General features: G+C 34.3%; 1 protein-coding gene across 1 annotated transcript; it reads right to left on the minus strand.

Annotated features, from left to right (window-relative positions):
* Positions 1-566: 566 nt before the first annotated feature.
* On the minus strand, positions 567-10850 carry LOC123527984 (uncharacterized). Its single transcript, XM_053523967.1, has 7 exons — positions 10605-10850; positions 10034-10216; positions 8984-9134; positions 7275-7377; positions 6908-6985; positions 1291-1506; positions 567-791 (listed from the first exon to the last, which is right to left on the minus strand). Exons 1-7 carry the CDS (start codon positions 10678-10680, stop codon positions 567-569), a joined length of 1032 nt encoding a protein of 343 aa, XP_053379942.1. The 5' UTR covers positions 10681-10850.
* Between the last annotated feature and the right edge of the window lie 247 nt (positions 10851-11097).

Genomic DNA, 11097 nt, shown 5'->3' on the forward strand with positions numbered 1-11097 from the left:
GGAAGGAAAGCAGTGCTCCCAGTTGATCTGATATTTCATACAGATTCTAGCATTACAGAAACTACTCAGTCTGAATATATTTGTGACTTACAAAAAAGACTTAGAAAGTCATACAAATTAGCAGAAAGGATAGCAGACAAATCAAGATTAAAACAAAAACAACAGTTTGATAAGAAAGCAAAAGCTTTAAGTATCAAGGTAGGAGACAAAGTAATGGTAAAAGTACTAGCATTCGATGGCCCACACAAGCTGGCTGACAAATTTGAAGAACAATTTTACGAGGTGGTTAGACTGCCAAATACAGATACATGTATCTTGTTTCTTGTTGGTCCTGCCGAACAATTTGGTACCTATGAAAAAAGTCTAGGGGGATGCAAGGTAGACCCTATTGGCCACCTACCTAAATAGCATGTGCTCAAAACAGACCTTCGATGTATTTATGTATTTTAAAACAGCAAATACGGCGACCCCTTTAGAAAGCCTAACCTACAACATTGCCCATAATGTTCATTCTGAAATACCGTATGTAAAGAAGGATAAGTGTCTAAGAGGTGTAAAAATCTAGATTATGAACTCACATGATAGGAGATATCAATCATATTCTGAAACATTTCACAGTGAAAAGATACCTTTGTATGTGACTCTACGTCCCTCCGGGTGCGAATACTTGCTCCATCAGTAAGACTAACTTCTAAATTATATACTGTTGCATCATCGTAGTTAACATCAGATGTTGAAAGTTTAAAACGGTCCTTTTTGTTTCCTGTCCACTCTGTAACTTGCTTTAAGGTCTGAAAAAAGTAAAACAATTGAAACTGGATTAGTCTTTTGAACATTTGGGCTTAATTGAAGTCATCATGTTGGCATACAAGAGTTCATCGAACTTCTTATACATGAGAATTTTCCATTAAATATGTTTTTCTGAATTAGATCTTTACCGTTTTTATTATGGCATTGCATGAATTTTATTCGTATCCAAATTTTAAGTATTAGTGCCAAAACATGCTGTCTATATATGTCATATAAATTACAGTTAATGTATACGACTAACATAAATCATGTACCTTGTATCATGTATCTTGTAGCATTTATTTTGTATTTTATCTTGTATCAAAAAAAAGTTACTCTAAGCTGTAAAAACGGTTTAAATTATCTCAATTCTGTGGCTATATTTGACCCATCATTAGTAGATTAAAAATATTTCCACTATACGGAGTGACTTTAAAACACTAGTTAAGATGCTTTTCATATTCAAAAATAAGGATCATATCCGAAAATAAGGAAGCGTACCTGTACTTTGTGACTATCTTTACTTGGATCATCAGCATTCATTGCCAGTATTCCACCTTTGCATACATCCGGTGTGTAGGATGGATCTGTTATAAGTAACTCTTTAATGCAACGTGCTTGTTCATTTACTGTATACGTGCAGCCAATCGGGACGATCAGTTCTACGTCGACACTGACATACTCACCCTTGGTTAGTTCAATACCTTTATCTGAAACCTTTTTTTTTCAGTGTAATCTTTAGTATATAATTATTTCTAAGAACAGTTATCTCTCTTATACATACATCAAGATCACGCTCTCAGGAAACATGTTAAAAAGAATCTTATATCAATAACTCTGTAATGTAATTTCAAAAACGGGTGCTAGGCTATTGTTTTAAAAGACTAAATTATTCAAGGTCTTGGATAATATATATTCATTCAAAATTAGTTAAAGGCTTTCACCGGAAACTCTTGACCTTTTAAAATTGTTGAAATATAAAACTGACAAGTTAGCGTAGCTCTGGGCAGGTTAAGACATAACACCAGGAAAACTACATCTTAATTTGGTAATCAACAGTCTAGCCAGTGCATATAAAATGTCTATGTACTAGACAGTCAGGGAGGCGAGGCGGCAGAGCCACCAACCGTGGTTCTGCCAACGTAAGTCAAAAATACCATTATGCCTCATTAGGTTAATTTCCAAATATGTTATGTAGATTTCATGAAAGACAAATTCAGGATATACACAATTAGTTCTTAACATTTTATAATAGCTAACTATTATTTGAAAGATGGACACCGAGACAATAAAACTACTTGTACTAAAAGACATTCTTTAACTACCTGAAATTAAATAAACATCAGAAACAAACTATTGTGTCTTCAATCTTATATATGCGTGTGAAAGTTCTACCACAGGTTTTACAAGTCTGGTAACACTGGTGCCATGTGGATTTTAGAGGCCATTACCCTACAAGCCGATTTTTGGTGTCCAAGGACCAGGACACGAAGTACTCTGCCACTATACATCACGCCGAACTGAGAAGACGACACGAGCCACTATATCTTCAAAAACGCAAGTAGAAATGTCTATTTTACTTTTAAAAGTTTTGGGCATATTTTGGGAGAAAAAATAGTTGAATTCAATCTAGCACGAAATGCAATTTAAAATTAAAACTGTTACTGAAAAGTTTGCCTTAATAAAATTATGTATCAAATCAGAGTTATGTATAAAAATATTTACAAATCTTGTAGGGTAGGCGAAAATTAAATAAAGCAAAATAAAGCAAAACACTGAAATATGAAAAAAAAAATGAAAATTCTGTTAATTAGCTAAATCGGGCAGACGAAAGCTATCAATATATCAATGGTTATAAAACAATTGAAATATTACTTCATAAATACATCGCCATAGGGTTTTTAGGTTGTTTGATTTTTTCTAAAGGTATGCATTAACAAGCGATGCCTATCAAGAAAGATATAAGATGAACACAGTACAGTAAACTAAACTGTTTACAAATAAAGTAGAAAAATACAAAAAAAAGAGAATAAAATGAAATTACAAATGTAAAGTACATGAAAAATTATGCTGCTGGCAGTTTATCTGTTTGAGGATTTTTATTAAAATTACAAGTTGTAGTAGGTTGTGATAAAATTAAAAGCAAGTTCAGTTGTCAAAGTAGCGTGTGGGTAATGGCATTTATGGGATAAAGTCTAGATTACCCCTGTCAAATATTAGTAAACATGTAGGTAACTGGTCAAATTTGCTTCTGGCAGTTCGCATATCAAACTATATTTTAACATACCTGTATTCAATTTGAAATTCATAATTTAGACTATACTTGTTTTAAAAGTATTTTGTCATCATATTTTTGGAGCATTATTTAGATAAAATGTTTGTATGGGGTTTACTGTTTCAAAAGAATGAAGGTTCGGATATTGTGATTATAGTAAATGTAACGTGGCAGAAACTAAGACCACGGTAAACACAGGAAATGTGTTTTATGGCGACCTGTGAGCAGTGACTCACAAAGAACACTAGATTAGTGTTATTTTAGGTATAAAGGCCATGCTAACAGAAGCATGGGAAACCTACCTATAGAATATACCTACGGAATAGTAGATAAGTATGTCTACGTGACGAATATATAATTTTATTAGCAATGAACAATATACGTGCATTTTGTCAACGTTTTGTTTTGAATTAAGATGTTGATATATTTATCAAATTGACACAATTGATAACTTTTCATGTTAACCGAGCTTGTTGCACGTATACAAGTGATGAGTAGTGTGGAAAATTATTAAAACTTAATAGATATGTAAAGAAAATATCTTTGATGTGTATAAGTTATACATATGAAAAGTTAAAAAAATTATTCGTAAGAAAACGATAAGACCAAAATTTGCTTAAATGATACAGTTCATCAAAATAGAATTTAAAATGCATAGTAAAATAAATGTAAATGAAAATAGAAAATGACTAACATCAATATTTTTCTTAAGGACATTTTTTATTAAGGCCTTTCTCCAGCTGTCAAAAAGTTGGTATGTCATGTCCTCTTGTATTGAAACCGTATAGATCTAAATTTAAGTTATATAACATTAATATTAAGTAAGTAATAAATTGGGTGCAACTATTTTGTTCAAAATTTCAAAAACACGTAAGGGGAAAGGAAAATGGGCGAAGACACTTGCTATGTGTGCATAAAAATGCTGTGCAAATTTGTGAAAAATCAGAAGTCATCATGGAAAAAATAAATAAAATGCAAAGTCACACCGGAAATTCTGTGAAACGAAGAAGAAAATAATTCATATTCAGATTGGGGATTTTGTCGAGCTCATGACACAGAGAATTCAAATAGTCGTCACACAGTTTCACATGGACTAGCGTTCGAATTAAAAACTCCTTAGAAAATACATCTATAGAAACAATGAATGTTTTACAACAATCATGGTGACAATATAATAAAATTTTTATAAATCTATAACATGCGTCTTGATGGACATTTAAGCATGACCTAACAATTTTGATTTTAGACGGAGAAACTCTTTCAAGATCACAGCAGCTGAATATATAAATGCCTTTGGGAATGAGCTGTCGAAATTCAATAACAACATGACATTTGCTGATCATACTTTTGGTCAATTTCAGTATAATAATTCACCGATGAGGTTACACAATACATGCCGACTGACGACACAAGCCTACAACATGACGATGTCTGCACGTAATACCACTGGGCAACGACGAAACACAGCAGAATAAATAGTCGCGTGGAATTTTATGTACATGTATTACCATTTCAAATATTTACCTATCGCGTTTTGATTTTGTTTTGTTGTTAGCTCTGTGTCCATCAATTTTTGTTTAAATCTGTATATTTGTCAGCAAAAACGTCTGATGTTACCTATAAGAAACAAACATACGTGTTCAAACACCTATTTTTGCATTACAATTCATAACATTCAAAAGTTTCCGAGGATAGTAAAATACCTTTTTTTTCATTGTTTTTTTCCGTGAAGAAATGAAGGAATTTGTAATGTAATTTCAAAAAAGGGTGCTAGGCTATTGTTTTAAAAGACTAAATTATTCAATGTCTTGGATAATATATATTCATTCAAAATTAGTTAAAGGCTTTCACCGGAAACTCTTGACCTTTTAAAATTGTTGAAATATAAAACTGACAAGTTAGCGTAGCTCTTGGCAGGTTAAGACATAACACCAGGAAAACTACATCTTAATTTAGTAACCAACAGTCTGGCCAGTGCATATAAAATGTCTATGTACTAGACATTCAGGGAGACGAAGCGGCAGAGCCACCAACCGTGGTTCTGCCAACGTAAGTCAAAAATACCATTATGCCTCATTAGGTTAATTTCCAAATATGTTATGTAGATTTCATGAAAGACAAATTCAGGATATACACAATTAGTTCTTAACATTTTATAATAGCTAACTATTATTTGAAAGATGGACACTGAGACAATAAAACTACTTGTACTAAAAGACTTTCTTTAACTACCTGAAATTAAATAAACATCAGAAACAAACTATTGTGTCTTCAGTCTTATATATGCGTGTGAAAGTTCTACCACAGGTTTTACAAGTCTGGTAACACTGGTGCCATGTGGATTTTAGAGGCCATTACCCTACAACTCGTGATAGGCGAGTCTATAAATAACTTCGCTCTCATAAAATATGCTAGCTAAGATTCTGTTTGAATCGTTCATCATACCCTGAAGAGAGGTGAAATAATAATAATGGCGAGTTCATGGTGGGGTGTGAGATGCACATATTTAAAATCGCTAGCATATCAATCAACATTTAGTACTATTTATAGAACAATAGTGCAAACTGGTCATGTTTAACGGTGTTTTAAAAGTACCAAGCGTTCGCGCCTCCATAAAATAGAAAAAAGTGGAAACTTCACAGGTCGCTCAACACGACAAAAACAAAAATGTTCCAGGCTCGGTTGCAGGCTCAATCAAACCGAGCCTGCAACATTTTCATTTTTGTCGTGTTGGGCGACCTGTGAAGTTTCCACTTTTTTTCTATTTGATTGAGCCTGTTCATGGACGGTAGTGGAAATGCATGCTACCGTCCACGCCCTCTAGCCCCAAATTGAGCAGAACTCAACATTTACACATGCTAAAAGTACAAAAAGCAATTTAGAGAGATCCGCAGATGTATTCAAACGACGGTGAACATGGAACCTTCAATGATACACGTGTTGAGGCGTGTAATTCCATGAAGAGCGGCGTTTGGTCCCCAGATAAAATAATGGGTTTGCCCCAAACCAGAAAACAATGGGCAGAACTAAACAAACTGGAATTTAGGAAGGGGATCTGAGGTTATCGTACCTGCGTATCACAGGAACTGTCAAAAGACAAAGTTCAAAAGCAGGCACCATATCCAAGGGGTGATTATACAATCCACAAGTCAAAATTCCTGGATCCGCTCCTGGAATATATTTCAACACAGATGAGTATATGGGGGCCTCCGTGGCCGAGTGGGTAAGGTCGCTGACTTCAAATCACTTGCGCCTCATCGATGTAGGTTCGAGCCTTACTCGGGGCGTTGAATTCTTCATGTGAGGAAGCCATCCAGCTGGCTTAAGGAAAGGACGATGGTTCTACCAAGGTGCCCGCTCGTGATGAAATAATGCAAGGAGGGGCACCTGGGGTCCTCCATCATCAAAGCTGCAAAGATGCCAGATGACCTATAATTGTGTCAGTGCGACGTAAAAGCCAACAAATCTTTAAACTTTCTCATGTGAGTTCGAGTTAATTATCTGGCTTGCGGCAGAGCAACTGTTCTACCTAGGTATCTACCCCTAGTCTAAATAATCCCCGAAAGGTGAAGTAAGATTTTCCCCCAACAAAGTATTTCATATACCGGTGGGATTCCCTAAAACTAAAATAGGTTATCTTAAGCATGACCAATATTATATTTGTTAGATATATAAACGGAAAGCATGCGTTTCCCATGACATAATTCAAAACATGAAAACGATTGGAATACTAACTCTCACACTGGTTAAGAAAAAGGACATTATTTATAGATATTAAATTATTTCGACATTTTAATGCACCAAACCATCTAGCATTCAACAATATGTCGATGGAAATAGTACCTTCCATCCGGCAAAGAAGTTGAAACTCAGTAATTCAGAAGATTCTTCCATCGGCATTTTTACAACTCCACATTTTATCTGAAAAAATAGTATGTTTCATTTGTATACTTTGATTTTACAATTATTTGCTCATAGTAATAAAAAAACAACTGTTTATAACATATACAAGTAATAACATCTAATTAAAATGAAAGTATCATGATGTATATTATTTGAATTTAATGTTTACTTTATTTTGTATTATGTATTGTTTGCTTTGTTGCGTTATCTGTTACGTTCTACTTAATATATCCCTTTCCACATGAGCCAAGCCAAATTTTATTATTGTACATAATGATGATATAAGATATAAGATCGAAAAGTTTACCATATAGCCAAGTTCCACATCATTTGTAACGTTATATCTTAAAGCAAGATCTTCGGACGAATTTGTTGGTTCCATTTCAGCGACCAAGGTATCATTGATATACCTAAGAGATGAATAAATCGACACATCATGGGGGAAACTCATAATTTGTTAAATGCTTTACAATATATAACAAGATTATGTGAAAAAAATTGGAAAAGGGTAGTAAAGGAATGAATAGTTTGAAAATCATTATTATATAAATCTTGCTGAATGTTTCTTGTAGAATTGGCTGACTGTTTTAATTTAGGAAGTGTTGTGTCTTTATTTTGATCTATTTCAGTAGATTGAAATGGTGTTTCTCTTCTTGTTTTTTCCCCTTTCCTTTCTGCAAAGCACATTAAGTTCATATGTATATGTTGTTTAATACATACGGTATTGCATCGTATCTTTTGTACCTATTACGTGTGATAGGGATTCACCTGGTGGTGATAACTTTAATGCACACTTCAGTCACTTTTAAACATGATCTAGGACTGGAAATTGCACAAAATTAAACTCTCCAATCGGGTATTTATCCTTATATCTGTATTTTTTATTGTATCTGTTGATATCAATACATGTGATAGGGATTTTTCCGACTGTGATTTCTTTTATTAACACTGTCTTGTAATTCTTGCGGATTTAGATTGAGGTTTTGTGCGACTAATTCGATGTATGCTTCCCAATGCTGCTTTGGCACTGACCGTTCTATTACGGAACCTCAATGTTTTCCTTCATTTGTTCGTCATTCCGCTTTGGTGTTTCTTTTTACTTTGTCTAACACGCCCACTATGTACACATCAATATTTATCATATACCTATATACATTCTGTAAAAATCGGCTTGTATTCCACAATTAAATATGGACAGGCAGAAAAGAAATACGTATTGTACCTTTCAAATTCCGTATTGTACCTTCCATATTGTATACTGCCGGACTACTTTAATTAATATGCATGACCTGACACAGTTCTATAAATAGCGCTCCTTAAAACTTCACTTAGTTCCATTTTAATGTCCATAAACATTGAAGATTTCGTTCAATAACAAAACAACAAACAAAAAGGTAGAGGTATATAATAAAAAGGTCATTATAATAGTAGCTAGATCTGGATTTTGTATTCGGCTCTCGTGGATTTTGTAAGGTCGGATCACACTCGGCGCTTGCGCGCCTTGTGAGATCCGATCTGGTTAAAATCCACTCTAGCCGAATACAGCATTCCAGATCGAGCTACTGTTATAATAACCCTATTATATAGTACTACAATGTTCCGATACGTTCGTCCTTGTTTGGGAGGTTCTATAGAGTATTTGTCCATGTTTTATTTTTTGTTTCTCTACACACTTCAAGTTATTAACAGAAGTTTCACAGAACCACTTTCAGTATCTGAAATGATACTGTGTACAAAACAGTGTGAAGGAATCGGATTCCATTATAATTGCAAATATGGTATTATACTCGTACTTCTCTCTTCCAGTTTATTTGCGTCAAATAAAACAACATTCCCTCCTAAGAATATAAATGTTCCGGGACGGAGGAAAGGACTGGTAGACGAGCAGGACCTACCCTAAACCCATTTCGTGAGGCTATACACTTTTCCTATATATTTTACTCTATTTTTCCAACTGCATGTATCATTTCGTCGCTACTGATAATGTGATGTAGAAAATATAAAAAAGTGTAGTACCATTTTATTTTATATGAAGCAGCAACATCCATTTCAAAGGAACATCTGTACTGCAAGAAAGAGATGAACATCATGGCTGAGTTACCGTCTAAATCAACGTATTGCGTCGTATGGCCTATTTCTGGAATCACCGTGACACTGCTCGGTACCACTAAAAAATAAAGTGCTAGGATAACTTGATTATTATATACACTATTGTCCCAGAACTGCTGTTAGTACTGTAAAAATACAATTATAAAAGTGAAAGTGAATTAAATAGCTCATATCCTTTTCCAAATTTTCTGTTCCTTACTTATTTGACAAAGTAGGTGCTTCCAGTTATACGCTTTTGTCAATATACGTACTGTCTAATGTAGTTTACCACAGATGTATGTCTATTATGAATGCTTGATATATCAATGTAATGATCATGTAAACGAATTTGAAGCAAAATGGACAGCTCTTACATTGACAGAATTTCAAACATTATGGATTTTTCTTCAAATATATACATAGGTAAATAAATTCAAATAAAGGCTAAACTTCAACTGAAACATTATATACTGAAAATTATATTATTTTAACAAATCGCGAGTCAGAAATCTTAACATTTTGAATGAGAGAAATATACATCCTAAAACATTTACAGGATTTGGCATCACAACTGATAAAATATGTTCCACTATCTATTATTGTTTGGTAGTTAGCGATCTCTGAAAATAACAACGTATCGCTTAAAGCATTTGCATAGACATAGCTAACAGAAATGTGTTCATTTGTTATTAAAGATATCAGTCAAATATGATATGAGCCGCGTCATAAGAAAACCAACATAGTGGGTTTGCGACCAGCATGGATCCAGACCAGCCTGCGCATCCACGCAGTCTGGTCAGGATCCATGCTGGTCGCTTTCAAAGCCTATTATAATTAGAGAAACTGGTAGCGAACTGCATGGAACCTGACCAGACTGCGCAGATGCGCAGGCTGGTCTGGATCCATGCTGGTCGCAAAGCCACTATGTTGGTTTTCTCATGGCACGGCTCATATATTTAACCTAAGAAATGTTTGTACCAAGACAAAGTTTCACTAAGTCTGTCGATATTGTGTCAAACTGCAGCGTCCCGTTACATCTCCGCGTATACATTATATAGTTACAGTCGGTATTGTAGTAAGAACCGGTTACATGGCTTACACGTGTAACCTTGCAAAGTACCAGTTTTACAGGTGTTTCTTCAACTGACTCGGGGATTGGGTCTGAAAACAAAAATTTACTTTAATATAGATTTAGTCAATATAAAATCGAAATCTATAGCTAATGTAGGCATATCTTCGCCTATTTGCCTTTTGTTTAAAAATGCGTTTCATCAGTCTCCTAGATTAGGGCGTTACTGGAAAAACAAAAACATTAAGTGTTAAGAATATAAATGCTCAATAGCTACATTTCATACGTCACCAGTATATAAGTTTAAATTGCACAATTTGCAATTACACGCGCGAAACGGTTATGTAATATTAATAAAGTTAAACGAATTAAAAATATATAAAAATCTGAAATCTTGGCAGAAAACTGTTGGAAAGTGAAATAATGTGAGTAGTCTGGACGTATCACACAAGTTTCACTATTATCTATGACAGAACCTACCTTGAAGAAGGTAATGAAAATCTAACTTGGAACAGGCGTCAACAATGGCTTCTTTGTATTCAATGGAAGGAAACATGTACTGTTTTCCTTCATACTCAGTACTGTACCACCCTGATCTATTCACCGTTATTTCTATTACGTTTTCACTAACCAGTTCAGCAGTAAATTCCAAGCAAGAATCATTGCAACCTGCAAAAAGGAGGCAGTCTGATGTTGTCTACACCTGTTCGACAAAGTCAGGTGTCTGAATCTTACCCACCAATCATCTGAAAATTGCTGTCTAATTACAAAAGCTGACCTTTCCATTTTGTCTCCAGACAAGCTAAATTTGATTTGATAACAATTATTACAAAAACACAGTGCGAGGAATTCTGATGTTGTGATTCAAGCCTTGAAGTCAATAATCTAAGTCTGTTTGTACATGACCCAGTACTTCAGCTTTAACTTGTATTTCTACTACAAATAGAGTTGTTTGGAATGAAATGTAAGCTGG

This window comes from Mercenaria mercenaria, chromosome 14 (assembly GCF_021730395.1).
Source record: "Mercenaria mercenaria strain notata chromosome 14, MADL_Memer_1, whole genome shotgun sequence".
Taxonomy (NCBI): domain Eukaryota; kingdom Metazoa; phylum Mollusca; class Bivalvia; order Venerida; family Veneridae; genus Mercenaria; species Mercenaria mercenaria.

Bases quoted from the DNA above. Each gene is read 5' to 3' on its own strand.
- LOC123527984 (XM_053523967.1), bottom strand. From the start codon at position 10,680: ATGTTTCCTTCCATTGAATACAAAGAAGCCATTGTTGACGCCTGTTCC. The intron at 10,217-10,604 runs GTAGGTTCTGTC...TTTTGTTTTCAG, and splicing joins TTTTCATTACCTTCTTCAAG to ACCCAATCCCCGAGTCAGTT. The intron at 9,135-10,033 runs GTACAAACATTT...TTTATTTTTTAG, and splicing joins CTTAGTGAAACTTTGTCTTG to TGGTACCGAGCAGTGTCACG.